This window comes from Mangifera indica, chromosome 9 (assembly GCF_011075055.1).
Source record: "Mangifera indica cultivar Alphonso chromosome 9, CATAS_Mindica_2.1, whole genome shotgun sequence".
Taxonomy (NCBI): domain Eukaryota; kingdom Viridiplantae; phylum Streptophyta; class Magnoliopsida; order Sapindales; family Anacardiaceae; genus Mangifera; species Mangifera indica.
This window is the reverse complement of record NC_058145.1, coordinates 2,183,603-2,207,698: the sequence shown is the minus strand read 5'-3', so window position 1 is coordinate 2,207,698 and position 24,096 is coordinate 2,183,603. Positions and strand designations below refer to the sequence as shown.

Sequence of the window (24,096 nt, the reverse complement as noted above, 5' to 3'; positions counted from 1 at the left end):
TTGAATATTTAAAATATGAATTTTTTTGTTAATTTGAAGTTATATGATACTATTAAAAAATAAAATAATAAAGGGAAAATAATAATTTTAATTCCCAATATAATTGTTTAATTAACAAAGTATAATTTTGGATCAGGAAAAAATATTATTTATACTAATTAGGGGTAAAAAAAGGTTTTTAAGGTCAAACATTGGGTGGGAGTTTTTCTTTGTCCCAAGTGGTTTTGGACTGAATAGCTGATGATGGGCATTAATGCCCAAACACGCTGATTGAACAAGTCAAGCTACTAAGTTGACCTTGTCTTTCGTGTATTCCCAAGTAGGTACCTAATGATGCATCACACTCATCTTTCCGTTACACGTGTCCACCAGTTGAAGAATCAACGGCACAAATTTCTCCTGATATGGTGAAATTGCAGGCAGGTAGTTGTTTTCAAGTGCAGGAGGCGGAGAGCGGCAGTCAACAATAACTAGTGGACAAGAAAATAAAAGTGCCTTTTCATCGGCAAGGGAAGGCCTCATAATTTTCCACTTTGGCTAAAAATAAAGCTGCTTTATAATTGATTCTTTTTTTTTTATTTTAAAGAAAAATTTATTAAAAATTGAGGCATTATATTTAAAATTAAATTAATCATATTAAATAAAATAAATTTTAAATTAAATAATGGATGTTATAATTATTAAAAATATTTAAATTTATATTTACTCAAATACAAAATTTCTTTCCGTACAACCCACTTTTGCGGCTATAAATGCTTCGCATTGAAGGCTTCCAAATTGCTCGGCAATAAACGCCTGACACATTCTTCACACTTCACCAAGTCAATCGATTAGCTGCCAAATGTCCCCACCAATAATTACTCTTTAAATTTGGTAGAATTAAAGATTAATTGGACAATTAATTTAAATTAATATAAATTAAATAATTATTTTTCACATAACCTGTAATAAAATGATAAATTTTTCTTTTTTTAATTTAAAAAAAATTAATATCTTATATATATGATAAGTTTATTACAAAATTATTTTTTTATAAAATTATTAAAAAGACGTAAAAACACTCTAACAAAACAACATTGTACTTTCAAAATTTTATTAGATAATTCTTTAATTTTTAATTTATATTAATTTTGATTAAAAATAAAAACTTGCTAATACAAATATTTATAGAAAGATCAATGATATATAATCAAATATGTAAAGTAAATTATAATTTGTGAAAATATTAAGAATGGTAATAAAAATTTTAGAGAATTTTTATACATTTTAAATAAAATTTAGAGTGTTTTTTAAATTTTAAAATTTTAATAAACCCTTCAATAATTTAAAAAATTATAATTATACAGTAAAAAATAGAATATAACAAATTAGAAACGTAAATATCATATTAAAACTATTAGAATTAGAAATATATTTTTAAAATATATTAAATGGATTTGATACTTTATAAAACAATATAAAGAAAATATTTATTTGTCGTTTATAAATTTTAAAAAATAAAACATACACCTTCACTTACTCTTTATGTTATAATATTGAGCAATGCTATGTGTACCCAATTTTGGTACACAATTCATGTACACAATGATGTGTCATCATGCAATTAGGTGATTTTAAAACATGTGTCACCATATAATAAAAAATTATCCAATCACATGATGACATCTCATCTGTGTACATAAATTATGTACCAAAATTGGATACACATAATTTTATTGTATAATATTTGACCAAAATAACGTAAATACTCTTTAATTATTAAAATTAACTTATTGTTGATAAATAAATAAAAATTATCTTTTTCAAACTTTAACGATAAGAATTGTGGGTGAGGAATACTCATTTGACCAAATATTTATTGGTATTTTAAAAATCAAACTAGTCTATAATCAAATCTAGTTTATATATAAATATCAATTTATTTGAAATTCGGTCAAACTAAATAAATCCATTAAATTGAAAAAACAATTTAAAACAACAATTTGTAATTTTTTTTAAATCTATGTAATGAAGTTTCATTTATTTAATTAACATATTTAAAATTATGTTTTATGTTTTAAAAACATGGTAAATATTTCATATTATTTAAGAAACATATAATAATTTGACAATAAGTTGAATCGATCAAATTGTAAACCAGTGAGATAATCAGTTTGATCCTGTTTTAAAAACACAAATATTTATACAATAATACTATGTATACAAACAATGATATACATCATATAATTGATTGTTATTTTATATTTAATTTTTAACTATCTAATTATAAAACAATATATCATTATTTATGCACGTAATAATACTCATGCTTATATAATGGGAGATATTAATTAAAATAGTCCATTTTTCTCTCTTGTATACATATATAGCTACTTTTTTTCCTATTATACATATATAGTGTAAAACATAAAATATCAAAAATAGTCTTAGATCTTGTACTCATTCAACCAAGTATAAATTCATTCAATCAAGATACAAAACTCATTCACTCATCCAATCAATGTTGAGATATAAGATAAAATAAGATGAAAATATAAAATTTTCTTACAACTTTGATAGTGAGAAGATTTGGTTAGGTGATTGACCAGCTGGTTAGACAGTCGATCAAACATCCAACTAACCATATTTTTTTTTAAAAATTGATTGGTCAAATTGGTCGACCCAACCAATCTATCTAATTAATATCAAATTTTAGAATTTTTTAAATAAAATCAAATTAAAAATTAAGTATATTTATATAATAAAAAAATTAGATATTAATTAAAATCGGTAAAATTTTGTCCGCTTAAACCTTTTTAGGCAAACGTACAGCGGTTTTACCTTTATAAGCAAATTTACTTTTAATTCCAAAAATATCCTCTCCAGCTTATTACGTCACTTTCAGCAACTTCTGTGTGCATATCACAATGTATGGGGGCGTAAATGGTACGTAAGTGCATACAAGGTGCGTGTAGGGTGCGTACAGGGTGTGTAGGTGCGTATAAGGTGCATGGATGCTTGCATGGTGCGTGAGTACGTGCAGGGTGCGTAGGGTACGTTAGGATACGCAAGTGAAGAGTTGATGCTTGGGGTGCATGGCTCTTGGAAAATGGTGAGCCAATAACTAATATATATATATAATATTTAAAAATTATTATTATTATTATTTATTTATATTATATCAAATATTATAATATTATTAAATATTATAGTATTTAATATAATATAAATAAATAATAATAATAATAATTTTTAAATATTATATTATATTATTATATATAAATATATATATTTATTTATATTTTTTACACACCGCACACCCTGTACGTATTCTATACACATCTTGCACGCACTCTGCACACATCTTGTATGCACCCTACACACATTTTACACTTCATACACACAGTGATATAGCATCAGTTCGCATTTATCATTCTCCTCATCTATGCTATTTTTTCATTACTATCTGTATTTGAAACCTAAACAAAAATTTATCAATTTTTAAGTATGTTTTTAATCCTTAAAACGTGAATTAGTGATAATTCAAATAAAAAATTATCAAATATGTTAAGAAAGTTTTAGGTGATCGAGCGTGACGTAAATCACTGGGAGTGACACAATAAGCTGGGAGACGGTATTTTTGAAATTAAAAATAAATTTACCTATAAAAGTAAAACCATTGTACATTTGTCTAAAAAGATTTACGTAAAATTTTTTTTATCAATTTTAATTAATATCCCTAAAAAAAATTGACTAAATATATATATATATATATATATATATAAAAGATAAAAAAAATTATTTTAATTAATATCCCTATAAAATGGTTCTTCATCAACAAATATGAGCGATGTTTCTTCCAGTTTTGTGCATTAAAACCTTTGAGAATGGGACCGAGTAAGCATGTTGAAATTATGATGATCATCACCCTTTAATTCACTTTAAAAAGAGAATTTTGACTGCGGAGCTGACCCGCTTTGTTAAAAGGCGACAAAAAGGCCCAAAAAAAAGGCCGCACGCATGGAGGACAAAAACAAAAGAAATCAAAGACATCTGTAAATAAAAATTTCAGGTTGCAAGTGTTATAAAAATAATATCCAAGTATATAAAGATAATGAGATTAAAACGAAAGTGAGAGAAAAGGAGAAGAAGAGCAGAAGCTATTCAAGGAAAAATGCTTTCCCGGATGAAAAGAAGAAGAAAGAAGAAAAGCAATATGCAATTAAATTGAGAGAAAAGTATCTGTACAAATGAGAGGAGAGGGCTTTATATAGAAAACCTGCTGCCCCCCTTTCTTGACTTTAATGCATGCTTATATTCTTGCATTCACACTAATTTGTCAATCTTGCCTACGTGGTGGAAAATCCACCATATATAATACTCCCCCTTGGATTTTCACCACTCATAGATAATTATATTAACTTTACTAAGGAAAAACCCAGTGGGATAAAAACCAAAGTAAAGGAACATAATTATTAAATGTCCTGTAAGTTGGCGTTGGACGTGTTTAAACTGCCTCATTAAAAACCTTACTAGGAAAACCTAGTGGGATAAAACCTAGTGAAGGGAAAAAGAGTACAATGCACCTTTTGTCCAATACTTCAAAATTTTGTCTGATGAATGCTCTCCTTGATGAACGCTCCTCCTCTTTGTAGTAGGATTAATTTGGTTGCTTGTTGAGCTGCCTCATACCGATGTTATACACTAACTTCTCAAATGTTGATGTCGGTAGTGTCTTAGTAAACAAATCTGCAAGATTCTCACTAGATCTTATTTGTTTGACATCAATCTTTTTACTCTGCTGGAGCTCATGAGTTTAAAAGAATTTCGGTGAGATATGTTTGGTTATGTCTCCTTTGATGTACACACCTCTAATTTGGGCTATACATGCTGCATTATCTTCATATAATATGGAAGGAGTGTTTGTTATAGAAAGGAGACTGCATGCATTCTGAATATGATGGATGACAGACCGTAACCATATACATTCTCGGTTGGCTTCATGGAGAGCTAAAATTTCTGAATGATTTGAAGAAGTTGCAACAAAGGTCTGTTTGGTGGAGCGTCATGATATAGTTGTGTCATTATAAGTGAAAACATATCCCGTTTGTGAACGGGCCTTATGGGGGTCAGAAAGATAACCAACATCTGCATATCTAACCAAACTAGGATTTTTAGGAGATTTGACAGAATAGAATAATCTCAAATCTCTAGTCCCACATAGGTAACGGAGTATATATTTGATTCCGTTCTAGTGACGACGGGTTGATACAGAGCTAAATCGGGTCAATAAATTGACTGCGAAGGATATATCCGGTCTCATGCATTGGGCCAAATATAATAAGGCTCCAATGACATTAAGATATAGTACTTTAGGACCAAGTATCTTTTCATCTTCTTTTTTAGGACGAAATGGATCATTTTTTGGATCAAGAGACTAAACAACTATTGGGGTGCTCAAAGGATAAGTCTTATCCATATTAAAGCGTTTTAATAATTTTTCAATATACGCTGATTGATAGATAAGTATTCTATTTGAATTATGCTCGATCTGCAGGCCGAGACAATATTTTGTTTTCCCCAAATCCTTCATTTCAAATTTTTTTTTCAGATATTCAACAGTTTTTGAGATCTCTTCAGGAGTCCCAATTAAATTCATGTCATCAACATAAACTGCTACAATAGCAAATCCCAATTCTGACCTTCTAATAAAGACACATGGACATATAGGGTCATTCACATAACCCTCTTTTTTCAAATATTCACTGAGGTGATTGTACCACATACATCCGGATTGTTTTAATCCATACAATGATCGTTGTAATTTAATTGAGTACAAGCCTCTTGAATTGACCCTTTTTGCTTCAGGCAATTTGTATCCTTCAGGGAGTTTCATATAAATTTCAGCATCTAAATTTCCATACAAATAAGTAGTAACTACGTCCATTGGACGCATATCCAGTCCTTCAGAGACTATTAAACTGATTAAATATCTGAATGTGATTATATCCATCACAGGTGAATTTGTTTCATAAAAGTCTATACCGGGTCTTTGGGAAAAGCCTTGAGCTACAAGTCTGGCTTTAAATCTAGCAATTTCATTTTTCTCATTTCTTTTTCTCACAAATACCCATTTATATCCAACAGGTTGTACGTCTTGAGGTGTTGAAACTACAGGCCCAAACACTTGACGTTTTGCTAGAGAAGCTAATTCTGCTTGAATTGTTTCTTCCCATTTAGGTCAATCATGTCTTTGTTTGCACTCAGTCAGAGTACGTGATTCAAAATTATCATCATTCAGAATTTCAGTAGCTACTACAAATGAGAATATTTCATCAACTATAATTGTTTCATGATTCCACATTTCTTGTATATGAACATAATTTAAAGATATTTCAATATTCTCATTTTCCTGTTCTTCAGGATTTTGTACCACTTTAGGGGTTTGTGCCACTTCAGGGGTTTGTGCCACTTCAGGGGCTTATGCCACTTCTGGGGCTTGAGTGTCTTCAGGGACCATAACCTCTTCTGGAGAAATATTTGTTTGATTATTTGCCTTTCTTTTTTGAGAAACAGTGTCCTTCGATCCAACAGATCTACCATGCTTCTGGCGTGAGGTAGATGGATCAGTCATGGCTCGAATGGACTATTCAGCAATCACATTGATTCTTGCTAGTGTATTAGCAGCTGGAACATGTGATCTTGTCACTTTTGCCATATCAACAAATGCATCAGGCATTTGGTTGGCAATAATTTGTAATCGCACTATCCTCTGAACTTCAGTTTCACTTTGGGATATGCGAAGATCTAAATGAGACATTGTAGGTACATACCAAATAAGTTCATGCCTAATTTGAGGAGGCATTTTCTTTTCCCCTAAAGATGGGAAAGTTGTCTCATCAAAGTGACAATCTGTAAATCGTGTAGTAAAAAGATCACCTGTTAATGGTTCCAGATATCTGATAATGGATGGTGAATTATATCCAACATATACTCCCAAACAACGTTAGGGTCCCATTTTTGTGTGTTGAGGGGACGCAATAGGGACATATATAGCACAACCAAATATTCTCAAATGAGATACGTTAAGTTGGTAACCAAGAACCAATTGTAGGGGAGAATATTGATGATAAGAAGAAGGTCGCAAGCGAATTAACGCTGCAACATGTAATATAACATGTCCCCACATAGAAGTAGGTAATTGACTTTTTAATAATAAAGTGCGTGCAATTACCTGGAGTCGTTTGATAAGAGACTCAGCTAAGTCATTCTGTGTGTGGACATGCGGGACTGGATGTTCAACCTCAATCCCCATAGACATGCAATAATCATCAAATGTTTTGGATGTAAATTCACCAGTATTATCTAGCCGTATTGACTTGATCGAATAATCTGCAAAATGTGCTTTTAATTTGATAATTTATGCTAACAGTTTAGCAAATGCAACATTTTAGGTAGGCAATAAACAAACATGAGACCATCATGCAGATGCATCAATTAAGACCATAAAATAACGAAATGGCCCACTTGGTGGATGAATGGGTACACATATATCCTCTTGAATCTTTTGTAGGAATGATGAGGATTCACCTCCAATTTTAGAGGGGGATGGTCTTATTACTAATTTGCCTTGAGAACAGGCGGTGCAAAATTATTCACTAAACAATAAAATTTTATGATTATGTAATGTATATCCATATGAATTTTTAATAATCCTACACATCATTGTAGATCCTAGGTGGCCTAAACGATCATGTCAAAGCATAAATGCTTTTGGATCAATGAACTTCTGGTTCGATACTATGTAGGATTCAATTGTCTTTATGATTGTATAATAAAATCCAGATGGTAAGACAGGTAATTTTTCTAGTATAAGCCTTCTTCCGAAGGTATTACTAGTTATACAGATGAATTCTGCACCATTTTCACTCATGGTTTCAAGATGATAACCATTTTTTCTTATATCTTTAAAACTCAGTAGATTTCTTCTGGATCTACTTGAATATAATGCATCATTGATGCTTAATTTGGTCTCATTGTTTAACATAATTGTGGCTCTTCCGGAGCCTTCTATCAGATCAATTGATCCTGATATGGTAGTTACTTTAGCTTCAATTAATGCTAAAGATAAGAAAAATTTCTTTTCCTTAAGAATTGTGTGCGTTGTTGCACTATCCACCAAACACATATCTCCTTCATCAGCCTTTGAAGTCAATACGTCAATTTTGGAGTCCATTTCCTTTCATTTAAAAATTACATTAGTTATAACGTACACAAAATATTGAAAGGAAGAGAACATAACAATAAAATACAAAATAATATGCATGACTCCAAAATATATATGATGGATTTAATTATAAAAATTTTGGGCATTTCATACTCATAATAACTACTTCTCGTAGTTGCATTCACTTCAGGGAACAATGTATAACAAGAAAATATTAATTCAGAATTTCCTTTCTCATATTGCTACTACAGGAGCAATAATAAAATGTGAGGAATATTTTATTTTCCACACTCAGGAAAAGATTCTGAACATTACAAAGTTATACTAAATATAGTCATTATATTCATATTTCGGCTTGCAATCCTTCAGGGATATGATGCCAAAAGATAATAGTCTTGTATTTGTCCTTCTGGGATATTTTATTTAGTTAGTTTTTCAAGGCTCACAAATTATAGGTGGAGACTCATGCAAAAAGCCCATTTAATATTATCCATCTAATTTTAGGAACTTCAGGTTCAATTATTGTCATATTTACAAAACTTCTGGTTTTGTAGACAATATATATGAGTTAGTCTTTGAAACTTCAGGTTCAAATATTATCTCATATGTACAAAACAGCTGATTTTATAAGAGAAATATTAGGATTAATTTTGGAAGCTTCAGGTTCATATATTATCCCATATTTACAAAAATTCTGGTTTTGTAATTAATATTCAAAATATTATAATACGTATTCTGATTATGTTTTGGACTTCAAGTCCATATTTTTCACCCTTTTATGCAAACTTCAGGTTGCAAAGGTGATATCATTATTAAAATAAAGACTTTGATGAAACTTGGGACTTCGGGCTTATATATATGTATTCTCATGATTTTACAAACTTCAAGTTGTAAATCGTAAAACTCGGGACTTCGAACTCATATATATATTCTCACGATTTTACAAACTTCAGGTTGTAAATAGGATATAAATAAAAATAAAGATGCAAATAAATAAATATTCAAATAAATGGGATAAAAATAAACATTTAAATAATATCAGGACTTCTGATCCAGATTCTTGGTTTTTGTAAGCTTCAGGTTACAAATAATATTTATAACTTCAGGTCACAAATTTATAATTTCGTAAACTTCGGGTTACGAATGATATTCAGGATTTTAGATCCAAATTCATGATTTTCAGGACTGCAAGTCCAGATTCATAATTTTGTAAACTTCCAGTTACAAATAATGTTCAGAACTTCGGGTCCAGATTTATGATGTTTTAGACTTCAGGTCTAGATTCATAATTTTGTAAACTTCAGGTTACAAATAATATTCAGAACTTCGAGTCCACATTTATGATATTCCAGACTTCAGGTCTAGATTTAAGGGTTGCAGGACTTCAGGTCTAGATTTACAATTTTACAAACTTCGGGTTGCAAATAGAGTATAATTATAATGAAAAATTAAATAGAAGCATAACATAAAAATTAAAAATAACTGGGACATCACAATTGGGATATCTGTATTTATAATATTTAAGCAGCATAACGACATAATAAAAGATATAATATACCTGAGCTGATAGTGTTGATAACGTGTTATAAAAATAATATCCAAGTATATAAAGATAATGAGATTAAAACGAAAGTGGGAGAAAAGGAGAAGAAGAGCAGAAGCTATTCAAGGAAAAATGCTATCCCGGATGAAAAGAAGAAGAAAGAAGAAAAGCAATATGCAATTAAATTGAGAGAAAAGTATCTGTACAAATGAGAGGAGAGGGCTTTATATAGAAAATCTGCTGCCCCCTTTCTTGACTTTAATGCATGCTTATATTCTTGCATTCACACTAATTTGTCAATCTTGCCTATGTGGTGGAAAATCCATCATATATAATAGCAAGGAAATTATTTAACATATTTTTACTCAAACAGACCCTGAATCAATGCACACAGTAACATTCAATCAACTTCCCTCTTCCCCGAAAAAATCTTCATCTTCATCTTCTACTTCTTCCCATAGGGCAATCTCTTTCTCTCCTGCAAAATCCTTAATCCCATGTACCTTCCAAGCATCATCACAGTAGCCTGAGGATTGGTTCCAGGAGAGTTAAAAAAAGTAGAGCCATCAACAACCCTGAGAGCGTCGATGCCAAGAACTTTATAATTATCATCAACCACTCTTCCAACTTGACACCCGCCATGATAATGCCAAATGGTCATCACAGTGTCTCTGCAAAACTGTTCCAGGGAAACTGCCGCGCTGAGGTGTCTCGGTCTCAGGTTCGTGGGGACGTTCACTATCAAGTTTATGAGCCCTTGAATCGGCATGTCACTGTAACGAAACTTTGCCAGGGCCCTGGAATTGACGACATTGATGATGGTTTGCATCCCCTGGACGCATCGTTTTAAGTCTTCAGGATCCTGAAAATAGTTGAAAGTTACAGAAGGGTTATCGTCGGCATCGGTGATCGGAGATCAAGATGACCGGTGGAGATTGGACCCATTATCTTCTCAACGATAACTCCAGCTCTTATTGTTCCATTCATGTAGGATTGCATGGTTTCAAGAGCGCTCGCCATTGCTTCTGGCGTCACTAGGGACGGCTGTCGTCTACTCTGCATGTATGCATTTTTTTTCACAAAAGTTAATTTGCTATATTAATTTCTAGCCAAATCATTATTTCCAACCGAAGGATTGTGAAATAACAATTTCAATGGTTAAGTTTGAAAAATTAATTTCCCATCCTTATGTAACATTTTTTCACAATTTTATTAACCCTTTATATTTATCTAATATTTCATATAATACTCTCATTTGTTGTCTTATATGAAAATATATCTATCTATTTCTAAAATTTCATTTAAAATATTCTTGCAATGTTTAATATCAAAACACCCCATATTTTTTAAACATTTTATTTAACCCTCTAAATTATATAACATTTCATTTAACACCCTTAAATATTGTGTTCTCTCGAAATGCATCATCTATTTCTAATATGTCATTTAAAACCGTCTAAAAAAATTTAATATCAAAACGCTCCCCGTATTTTCTAATATTACAATTAACCTCTATAATTATCTAATATTTTATATGACACCCTCACATATTGTCTTATATGAAAATACATTTATCTACTCTTAACATATCATTTAAAACCGTCTTAAAATGTTTAATTATCAAAATATTCTCATATTTTTCTAACATTTTTTTAACCTCCTATAATTATATAACATTTTATTTAACACATTTATATGTTGTTTTGCATCAAAATGTATTTATCTATTACTAACATTTCATTTATAATGTTTAATATCAAAATACCCCTCATATTTTTATAACATTTTATTTATCTCCTATAATTATCTAACATTTTATTTAACACTATTGTATGTTGTTTTGTATGAAAGTATATCTATCTATTTTTAACATGTTATTTAAATATTTTATATATTGTGTAATATCAAAATGCCCTTTATATTTTTTTAACATTTTATTTAACTCCTAATTCATTATCAAATATCAAAATGCTCCCTTTTCATGACATATGAACTAGATTTAACAAATAAAATTAAGTTTTGAGTTAAGATTCATATAAATATTTTTTTCTCACGAATTAATTTTTTTCAATTCGAATTTAGAAATACGAACTTTTTTCTTTCGAACGAACCTGTAATAACTAATATTGAGTAAAAATGAGAGTGAGAGTGAGTGTTTGAGTAATATGAAAAATGAATATGATGAGAGTGAGAGTGAAAATGTTTATATAGATGTGGCGAAGGTATTTTTGGTATTTTAAAAATTATTTAAGGTATTTTTTTTAGAATAAAAAAATAAGTATTTTTACTTTGAAATAAAGAAAATAAGCATTTTTTGCTTAATAAAAGAGTAAAATGAGCATTTAATTTAAATTTTTTAGTTTTAAAAATATAAATATTTATACAATAATATTATATACACAAATATCAATATATCATTATATGATAAAATATTATTTTATATTTACTTTTTTAATTTTTTAATTATATTATAATATATTATTATTTATATATAAAATTATATCTAATGCCTCTTCTGATTTTGATTACGTAATGATTCTTCGTTAACAAATATGAGTGATGTTGCTTTAAGTCTTGTGCCTTAAAACCTTTGAGAATGGGACCAAGTAAGCATGTCGAAATTATGATGATCATCTCATCACCCTTTAATTCACTTTAAAAAGAGAATTTGACTGCTGAGCTGACTCTCTTTGTTAAAAGGCGACAAAAAGGCCCGGAAAAAGGGAAATCAAAGGCATCTGTAAATAAAAATTTCAGGTTCTAAGGAAATTATTTAACATATTTTTACTCAAGCAGACCCTGAATGAATGCACACAGTAACATTCAATCAACTTCCTTCTTCCCCCAAAAAAGCTTCATCTTCATCTTCTACTTCTTCCCAGAGGGCAGTCTCTTTCTCTCCTGCAAAATCCTTAATCCCATGTACCTTCCAAGCATCATCACAGTAGCCTGAGGATTGGTTCCAGGAGAGTTGAAAAAAGTAGAGCCATCAACAACCCTGAGAGCGTCGATGCCAAGAACTTTATAATTATCATCAACCACTCTTCCAACTTGACACCCGCCATGGTAATGCCAAATGGTCATCACAGTGTCTCTGCAAAACTGTTCCAGGGAAACTGCCGCGCTGAGGTGCCTCGGTCTCAGGTTCGTGGGGACGTTCACTATCAAGTTTAAGAGGCCCTGAATAGGCATGTCACTGTAACGAAACTTTGCCAGAGCTCTGGAATTGACGACATTGATGATGATTTGCATCCCCTGGACGCATCGTTTTAAGTCTTCAGGATCCTGAAAATAGTTGAAAGTTACAGAAGGGTTATCGTCGGCATCAGTGGATCGGAGATCAAGATGACCGGTGGAGATTGGACCCATTATCTTCTCAACGATAACTCCAGCTCTTATTGTTCCATTCATGTAGGATTGCACGGTTTCAAGAGCGCTCGCCATTGCTTCTGGCGTCACCAGGGACGGCTGTCGTCTACTCTGCATATATGAATTTTTTTTTTCCCAAAAGTTAATTTGCAATATCAATTTCTAACTAAATTCCCACCCAAGGTTTGTGAAATTATTATTCCAATGGTTAAGTTTGAAAATTAAATATTTCATCCATCTCTTAAATTTTTTAACAAATTCTCTTTTCTTTTTTACACAAAAAAACTCTTAAGATAAATGACACTTTACTCCCATAAATAATTTTATATTCTAATGTCTATTAATTTTAATTAAAAATAATAAATATTATTAATACAAATATATATAAAAGTGTTAGTGACATATAATCATATGTTTGAAGTAAATTTAATTTTTAAAAATATTAAAAGTGTTAATAAAATTTTAAAAGGGTTTTGAAATTTTAAAAAAGTTTGAGGTATTTTTAAAATTTCAATATACTCCTTAATATTTTCAAAATTAAAAATTACATTCTAAAATACTCAATAAATAAATAATATAAATATTACATCATAAACTATCAATATTATATTATATTTTTAAAATATATAGAGTGAATATGATAATTTCTTAAATGAAATAAGAAAAATATACATGGACCTTGAGTTAAGTTTTAAAAAAATAATGTTGCCCACAATACACTATTATTTCAATATTAAAAAAAAATAGATAAATAGCATCTAATTCTTCAATTAAAAGTTAATTTTAACATATGGATGGAAAATTGATTTTTTTAAACTTATGGGTTGATTATTATCAAATCTTAGGTGTAAAACAGGTGATTTTAAAAAATATAAAATAAACAAAATCCACTGGCTGCAGAAACAACTCATAGAAAACCTGATTAGAGAACAATTCATAGTCTGCAGAAAGCCTTTGAGCCCAAGAGTAAGCGAAGCTCAAACCACTGGCTGTTTCGATGTAGCTATCGAACCTTGTGATGCCGACGACTTGAATCAGTGAGACCTCAACAGGCAGTGGCGAAGGGATGAAAAGGGCGTTCATCGGATTATCGGCCATCCCTTGCCCCACTAACGGTTGGTCCACCACCACGTCGATGCCGTGCTGCCGAAGCTGCTTGGCAGGTCCAACGCCGCTCAGCATCAGCAGCTGCGGACTCCCGATTGCACCGGCCGACAAAATTATCTCACTCATGCCGAAGCTTTTGATTAAGCAGGCTTTATGGGTCCCTCCTGACGCATCTTGAAATACCACACAATGAGCTTCTGGCCTCGGTCGTCTCCCTTCATCAATCAAAATGGAAGAACACGAACAATCTATCAGAGCCGAATATAAACGTGGTAAAATCGGTGGGTTACTCATGGTTATCCATATAAAAACAGGTATAGATTTTAGATTTTTAAACTTATATTTGTTTGAATTTGCATTCGAAGATAATGGATTTTTGCTTACTATCGGGTATACCCTCGGGTCATCAATTATTTCTTTCTTGCTAATATTTTCCTCCTCCTTCAATATCCCATCACAAAGTTGTTTTTTAATATGAAATAACTTCAAATTTATTCTTAAATTAAATAATTTATTATGTTAAAAATAAATTTAAAGAATTTAAATATTAAACATTTTGTTATAGATATTTATTTTATATACAATATTTAAATTCTTCAAATTTATAAAAAATATTTTTATAATTTAATATAAATTTTTGTTTTTCAATAAAACATTTATCATAGAGTAGAAAAATATTAAAAATTATATAATATATGTTAAAATAATACAAATAAAAATGTAGTTAGAAATTAACATGAGCGAGTAATCTTCGGATTGATTCATACTCGGAAGATTGGATACGAGTAGTGAGAAATGAATCGGCACCCCCACCCGTCGGTTTGCCGGTATAACAGTGCATGCATTATTATAAGAGAAAAATATGATTTACCTTTCGTTGTAAACAAGATTTTCTGCACGGTGGCATGCAAATAAACCGTAATCTTCTGAGGATCAGCATATTCTAGCAAATCGGCGGCAGTGTGTCGATGGCCATCGCTGTCAAAAATAGTTCCACCGACCTTCGTCCCATATATATGATCATACGTGAAGCCGTTGTACGGCAACACTCCAACTTCAATCAACCCATCTCTCACGGCGGATTGCCAATGTAACATCGGTGGTTCAAAGGCCACCTTCTTCTCCACCCATTCATAAGAACGCTTCACCAAATCTTCCCTCCACCCGGCTTTTCTGGTGTAATTTTCACCAGCTCGCGTGTAGAATCCGGCGTTGAGAACACTCCCGCCGCCGAGAACACGGGCACGGGCGTTGTACACGCCGTCCTCGGAGATAAACTGTTGGGCTGGCGATGTCGGGGAAGTGTCCGACAGAGTGGTGGCGAAGTTGCCTATGTCGTTTGGTTTTGTGTACGGTGAGCCGCCTCTTTCCAAGACTAAAACCACCGCATCCTCCGAGAGAGTTGCAGCCAAGGGACAGCCAGCGGTTCCTCCACCGACGATTATGTAATCGTAATATGAAATCGGCGGAGCTGAAGTTGCTTCTTTGACAAACGTGTAGTATGGAGCTGTTTATTATAAACATAAAGCTTTCATTAAATGTAGACCGAAACCTGAATCACTTGTCCACTCCCTGGTTTACTTATCTGGTAAAGTCAGACAGGTTCTTAAAAAAAGAAACATGCATGAACAAATAAGAAGTAAAACAAATGGTTCTCCTACCTTTCTCTGAGAGACAGAAGCCATGGAAGATGAAAATGGCAACAAGAGAAAATGGGAAAAATCTCCACCATTGCAAAGCCATAACTTGATCTGTAAAAACTTAAAGAAATCCAGCAATCTTGGTGTGCTTTACAGAAACACTAACAAGAACATAAATCACTGCCAGGCTTTAAATATTAGCCGAAGCTCAGCGGTGTATACGGTGTAAAATTCTTTTGCTGATCTAAAATATAGTTCAACGACATTAATTGAACCCCCACTTCATATAAAGATTCAATGTTAATTCTGGATTAAATGCATGATGTGTGGCATTAATTACCAGAACTTCTTCCCCTTGAATCTCTCCACCTATATACTTACCAAAACTGATCAGCTTGCTAATGGTGCTCGACAGTGAAGATCGAGTGTTCATATATCATCACATAACGTTATTTATAGGCAAAATATTAATGACACTATGCAAAAGTTATACTATGATTTAGCTGCCTGCAATCTATGTTACCTTAATCTTAATTAAAAGCTAGTCCAAACCAACTCATTCGCTGTGCTTCTGCTCTCTCTTTTTTTAATTTTCATGAAGTAATAGTTACCCATTTTAATTACGTAAATAGATATATTCTTAATATATATTATTATATAATTAAATAATTTTAAATTACTAATATAATAATATATAATCATATAATATATAAATATATATATATTTAAATAAATATATGTAATATTGCTTTTTGTGAAAATTGTGAAAATCCCGATTCAAGCTCGACCATAGTTACTTTGTTAGTAGGAGTATTATTAATAAAGTAAACCATTTGCCAGGCCAGGATATCTTAATTGGGCTGGGCCTCAGGAATGTTATTCATAATATAATCCTACCTATATGGATGATTAGGGCTATAGGTGACCCAAGCTGACTTAAGTTTGGATCGCAACTTAAATCTAACGATCCCAATTTGAGTAGGTGTTGGCCCATCTCAAGATCAAGTTATCGAAAACTTGTTCAATGACTTTTCATCTTTTTCAATTGTTTTTCTTCTTTTTGACAACCTTCAAATAGTGGCAAAATAATTGTCAATCAACCGATCTAAGTTTGAGTTGACCTTTGTTTGGTCCCAGTTAGGGTTAGACTCGAAACGAGCCAACTCTATATGAGCTTGATCGAGTTCAAACTTGAGTTACTCGTCAAATTTTTCAATTAAAATTTTTGATACAAAACGATGTCATTTTGACCAATATGTATTAAAACGACGTCATTTTAATAACAAAAAATGAGTCGAGCCAAATTCAAGCTGAATTCGAGTTTGGCTTTCACGAACTCGAGCTCAACTATATGTAAACCGAGCTGAGCTCGAGTTCGGTTCGGCTCAAATTCAACCCTAATCCTAGCTCAACCCAACTCAAATACCTCTATGGATAATAAAATAATATAAATATTATGTTGGGACATTAATTAATTTAACATTTTTTAGTCATATTATACAATTTTAGCTCACTTTTTATGTATTATACATATATAGCTAAGATCTTAATTTCATACATATTTCACCCCTATCTCTAACATTAAGAACCCTAGTCTTTCAAACTTTTTTTAATTCATATTCTTATCTAAAAATTAGTTCAAAATAAAAAGAATTCTACATGAAAATCATTTTAATCCAAGTAAATAGCATTCATCATATTGTTTGTTAATTTATTTAAAGATTTTTGAAATTAAAAATTTGAGATTTCTTTATGTAGTGAAGAATTCTATTATGTTCACTGTTTTTGTTATTGTTTAATAGTTACTTTAGTATTATGAATAATTTCTTTACATTAGAATAAAAGAATATCTAGCTTTTTAGATCGAATTGTTGGAAAACAAAATACTTTAATTAAAATAGCATGAGCGTAGGCACAGTTAGGTGGGTAGGCATGGGTTAGACGAATATTGTTTTTTGATTTGTTCAAATATTTATCTTATCTGATAACTTTTTTTTTTTCTTTCTATCTTCTTCTCTAACAATTTTTCTTTTTCTTCTTTTCAGCAACTTTCCAATGGTGGCAAACTAATAACCAATCGAGCGAGTATAATTTGAGTTGGCCTCTACTTGAGTTCGATTCAATTATGCTCAAATCTACTCATATAGATAATGAAATAATATATATATATATATATATATATATATATATATATATATAGATCTTGTATTTTTCAAATTATGAGTAATCAAATAGACAAAAATCAATGGCGTATACACATTTGCAATCACTTTGGGATAGATTCATTAAATGCAAAGAAAAACTTTAGATTATTTTTCAACCAAGTAGATGAACTACCTTGGGAGGAATCACATTAATTCAATTACTTTAAATGGATTTATTTCTAATAGGGGAAACACAATTATTTAATTAATTTGGATTTAGAATTGAATTAGATAAATCCTTGTTATTTATCATTAACACGTGAACTCAAAATCCTAAAGCTTATGTAGCGTGTGATTATTAAAATTATATTTAAGAACATATGAATGAAAAATTAATTAAAATAACATATTTTTAATACGTTTGGTTGATTTAAACTAATTTTTTCACTAATTTACGAATATGGTTAAGAAGTATATATATTTTATTGAAAATATTTAAAAGGCTAAGATACTTAAATTTAAAGATAATGGTAATTTATATATATATATTAATTAAATTAGGATTTAATTAAAATTATTTGCACACTTAAAAATTAGACTATTTTAATTAATTTTTCTTAATTAAACCCTTATAAAATCAACTTCATTTTATTCGTAAAAAGGATGATCGCGTGAAGGTGTGAACAAAGAGTGAAAAGAGGCTGAAATTTACAATAATTTAATAGTTGAAAGTGACCATGATGGAGCACAGTCAGAAGAAGAAAAAATATATATACAGGACAAGAGCCACTCCTCATTTTTGTCTTAAGTATCAGCCTTCCTTTTCTAATAGGCCAAAAGACCAATTCCCACTTAAGGTATCTCAAATTATCTAAATATTTAAAATTATGCATATATAGTTTTATTATATTTTATTATCTTGTCCCTATACCACTTATTTCAACAGTATCTCTAAAAAACCGAATAAAAAAGGCCAAAAGACTATTTTTCATCTCAGATACGTTGTATTCTTAAGTTTTTCTCTATTAATTTTGATAATATTAAATATTCACGTATGAGTTGTTAAAATTAATGGAATCTTAACTCCTTAAAATTTTATCTCTTTTTACTCTCTTAAACTTTAAAAACTAAATTTTCCCCTAACCTAAGTTTTCAAAAACTATATTTTCCCCTCTAGGGTTTTCAAACTTTTATCTAATTTTTTCAGTGATGACCGGTGATATCCAAGCACCTACTCTCTCCCTTCGACGGCCCCTCCTTTCGGTCGTACCCTTTTGACTCTGTACGATGTGACGACACGTCTTTGTCGAGACAAAGACGAATCATCTTCATCTCTGACGAAGACAAATCATCTTTGTTCAAAGACAAAGACGAATCATCTTCATCTCTGACGAAAACAAATCATCTTTGTTCAAAGACAAAGACGATTCGTCTTCGTCGACGACGACACCTAGGAGGGAAAGACATCGTATGGTCGGAAAAAGGAGACACCAGGGAGAAGGAGACGTCGCCTGGAGATTGTCAGTCTTTACTGAAAAATTCAATCCGAAAGTTTGGAAACCCTAGAGGGAGAAATATTATTTTTGAAAACTTGGATTAAGAGAAAATTGTTAGTTATTAGGGTTTGGGCGTAAAAAAGAAATTAAATTTAAGTTTATTTTTAATATTATAAGTAAAATGATGATTTTGCCCTTAAATCCGTCAATCTGACGTTTTTTTAACAATCTATGAGTAGGTAAATAGGTTTTTCAAAGTTAATAGGGGAGAATTTAGAGAAAAGCATAACTTGGGTGGGAAATAGTCGTTTGGCCAATATGATAGGAAGTGGAAGCGGCAAAAGCGTGGGAGGTGCCAACCCACAATGTCGCATTCATCGTCATTATCCCAAGTGTGGAAGAGGAAACATGGCTAGTTGAGGAAGACGATGATTACACGATGGATGGTCTGTGATGTATATATAATTTTTAATTTTTAAATAATATGTTATTATATAATAATATTAAATATTCAAATTTATTTATAATTATACCATCCAATTTCAGTATTAATTTTTAATAACTAACTATTATATATAAATGGGAACCCATTATTTAATTTTTATTTTATTTTTGTGAATTAAAACGACAAAATAGAAAAATATTTTTAAAAAATCCATTATGGGCAATTTGATGGTAGAATTGACAATTGATAATCACCCGGAAAGAAAACAAACAAGTCATTTTCCTGGTCTTTGTCAGTCTCTTTAATTATTCCCTTTTACATCCCATTTTCTGTGCAAAATACTTATTCCATTTTTTTAAGGATTTTTTATTTTTATTTTTATTTTTTTGAATTTTGGATTCCATAATCAATTTTTCAATAGTAATATTATGTATAACTATTTTTGAGAATATAAATAAATATATAATATATTAAACCATTATATAATTATATATTATTTTATTTTTAATTCAAAATTACTCAATCATTTAATTATATATATCAAATATGTACTTACGTATGTATTTAAAATAAATACAAATAATTTTTATTGATATTTTAAACGCCAAAGGACTGATTCCCACCCAAGTTTTAATATATTTTCAAAGTCACATCTACAATGTTTAAAAAACCTAAAATCTCATTATTTTACTAATAATATTAAAAATATATAAATTTTTTTTTTAATTTTAAAAATTAATAACTCCACTTTAGTCTACAATTAGTCTATAAATTACATTTTAAATTTTTTAAATTTTGTAAATATAACTTTAAGAACGTATTAAAACTTAAGTGGCAAATATTTCTTTGGCCTTTTGGCCTTTCTTTAAAATCTGCTCAAGGCTCAAGGTATGAGTTCATATATTTTATATCTTTTTTAATCTAAACTTATCTGGTTTTTTTTGTTTTTCAAATGTATATAAGGTGGATATGATATAAACTAAATTGGGTTTGAAAATTTATTAACTTGAGTTTGATTGAATAAAAAATAATTTGATTGGAATTCAATGAATTAAAATTAAGTATTATTAGAGTTTAATTCATATAAAAATAACACAGTTTAAATTTATAATTTAAATTTGTGATTTTAATACACAAATTATTAATAAAATGAGATTATTTTATTTAATAATTGATAAAATAATGTTATTATCAATTATTTAATATAATTTAAATCAAATTATGAGTTAAATTTAAATCAAATTAAATTATTCATAACTTATAAATAAAATTGAATAGAATATTTTAAATTTAAATTTAATTCGATTTTAAAAATAAATTTACTCTTTTAACTTAAATACTATTTAACTTTAAGTTAAAAGAATTTAAATTTACTGAAATTAAACCAAACTGGCTTTGGAAGCCGAATCAGCTTGGGTCACGGCTTACATCCAGTATTGAGGTATTATTCCGACGCGGTGGTTGAAAAGCATGGGAACTTCAAGGATTCCTATAAACGTGTCCAGATGAGTCCATTTGAAAGAAGACACGTTTGGGAAATTGACAGTCAACTAAAGAGATCTAAACAGAAAATTATAGTTCATTTAAAAAATAGGCTGAAGGACTATTTCAAACTCAAGTTTTCACATGTAAGTGAAATTTAAAAAATTCACAGTTTCATCATTGCTTTAAAATCTCATATAGAATTAACGATGAAATTATTATTTTAAAAAATAAAATTTTATTATGTTCACTTTCTCAGTTTAAAAATTTTATAATTTTTTAACTTAAAATTTAAAAAATTAATATTTTCTCATTAGAGTTTGTAAACTATTGTCGAAAATTATTGTCTCCGACTGCATTAGCTATCCCTTCCTACTTATTTTTTTCTATCGATCAAATTTCAATCACTGATGAAATCAATTTTCTTTAATAAAAACAAGTCTTTGTCTAAGAGGATGATGAATGTCAGAGATCTCAAACGAAGACGATATGATTGTCTAAGACCTTCGACGGTTGTCTTCATATTAGATAAAGACGAAATCATTTTCGTCTAAGATAAAAACACTCTGACAAAGACGATTTTGTCTTCGTCAGAAGAAATCAATTTTACCGGTAGTTAAGATTTGATTGGTAGGAAGAGATAAGTCAGGAGAGAGAGCTGACGAAGTTGGAGATAGCGAACTTTATAGTCTCCCGCGATGGTTTGCAAACCTTGGGGGAAATATGGATTCTTCTAACTTTAGAGGGAGAATTGTGAGATTTTCAAATTGAAATGGACAAATGTAATAAAACTTTAGTTTTTATAATTTTTTTATTAAATAATAATTTTACCTTCAATTCTAACTGGGATTTTAAACAAATGGATGCGATTTTAGGTTTTTAAAACCTTCTAAATATGATTTTAAAAACGCATCAAAACTTAGAAGAGAGGGAAATAGACGTTTGGCCTTAAAAATATATTAAAAAATTTAATTTAAAGATAAAAAATTATAGAGTGAATCACATTTTCCGACCCAAAGTTTGGGCTGAAACTTTAACACTCATTTATAGAATAAATCACTTTTTTAAATTTAAAATTAAACTCAATCAACAAAAAATAATCTTAAATAATCTTTGGGATATATTTAATTTAGATAATTTTTTATTATTAAAAATAAAATATTACCTTAAAGATATATTACTTAAGAGGTTATTGAATATAAATTATTATTATATTTAATAAAATTTGATAAAAATTAATAATTATAAATAATTATGGTATTTAATTTGAAGTAATAATAATTATTACTATCAGAAATCGTAATGGTTGCCAATGATGGGTGGAAAAGTTATGGAACAAACATGGAGGGGGCAAAAGGACTCCCTCAAAATTATAGGAACAAAAAGAAAATGTTTATCAAATTCCCCTAGCGGTTGAAGGAAGGCCGCAAGCCTTTCTTCCCACCATCAACCGAACTCATAGAAAAATTTGTTCTTTCAGCTCTGTTAAAAACAAATCAAATTCAAGATGAACTCGAATTAAGTTTTCGAGGAATTCAGAACATTTGAGATTTTTCAAACTGCAGAAATCGAAAATGAAGTTTATGAATATCTGATAAAGAAAAACGATCTGCGTACCTCAAAGAGTCTCTGGAACAGAACCGGCAAAAAAACTGAAGAAGATTCATTACTCACGAAGAAATATATACAAAGAGTTTATTTTTATAGTCAAATTTTATTCTCTGTGATGAAAACAAGTCGTATCAAAATCAAAACAGCTAAAAGTATTAATCCTATCAGAAATCATATACTCGTATAAGTATATATATACGATACAAGCTAGAAAGAAGAAGAACAGAGCTTTCCTTTCTCTTCAACCAGCTACCTCAACTTTCTGGGTTCCGAAGGAGTAATTTTGATGACGAGACCCGGGAAGACATCATCCGGGTCATGGATATGCGGGTTGCGCTCAACTATATACGGGTCGCCACACTTGTCGCTGATGGTGTGGAGGGTCTCGCCTTCACCCACCACGTAGATTTCATCACAGGGTCTGTCTAAAAGCTGGTTGCCTTTCACTTGAGTTTCATCGGGAAGGGAATTGTTCTCTCTGATTGAGCAGAGTAGTATTAAGGCTAATAGCACAATGGCACAGTACCAAGAGGCGGCATCGGTAACGGTTACTGAGGCTCTGGTTAAGGAAGAAGATGAAGAAGAAGAAGAAGCCATGAATGGAAGAGGACGAAACAGAGGAAAAATCTGGAGCTGTTTAAGGAAAGAAAGGAGAGATGGATGTGTACATATATATACTGTATGAATGGTAAGAAGAGAGAGTTGGGAGGAAGTTGAAGTCGGGTTCAACGCTTGGCTACGTGTGTTTAGGTTAAAGCTAAACTAAACATTATCAGCAATGTTAAGCCAATGCAGACTTTAAAAAGATAATAAAATTAATATAGTATTAAATCTTCTAATAAAAAGATTTGGATTTGAATCTTTGTTACGTTTATAAAACTCTAATAATAACATATTATTAAAATATTTAAATTAATTAAAAATTAGATATATATAATTTTATTGAAACATTAATACTTTGACCTTCTACGATTATCGAATTATACAAAACTTCTTTGATCTCTTTTTCTTCGATTAATAAAAATGGCAGTTGGGAATGGTTGCTTTAGTTCT

General features: G+C 30.3%; 2 protein-coding genes and 1 pseudogene across 2 annotated transcripts; all 3 read right to left on the bottom strand.

Annotated features, from left to right (window-relative positions):
• Nucleotides 1-10,095: 10,095 nt before the first annotated feature.
• On the bottom strand, nt 10,096-10,776 carry LOC123225449 (annotated as a pseudogene).
• Nucleotides 10,777-12,362: 1,586 nt separating this feature from the next.
• Nucleotides 12,363-15,968, bottom strand: LOC123225661 (protein HOTHEAD-like). The gene is made up of 4 exons (XM_044649768.1): nt 15,887-15,968; nt 15,097-15,732; nt 14,037-14,440; nt 12,363-13,229 (listed from the first exon to the last, which is right to left on the bottom strand). Exons 1-4 carry the CDS (start codon nt 15,966-15,968, stop codon nt 12,618-12,620), a joined length of 1,734 nt encoding a protein of 577 aa, XP_044505703.1. The 3' UTR covers nt 12,363-12,617.
• Nucleotides 15,969-23,069: 7,101 nt separating this feature from the next.
• LOC123225172 lies at nt 23,070-23,782 on the bottom strand. Its single transcript, XM_044649054.1, has one exon. The coding sequence runs from the start codon at nt 23,638-23,640 to the stop codon at nt 23,293-23,295; it is 348 nt and encodes a 115-aa protein (XP_044504989.1). The 5' UTR covers nt 23,641-23,782; the 3' UTR covers nt 23,070-23,292.
• Between the last annotated feature and the right edge of the window lie 314 nt (nt 23,783-24,096).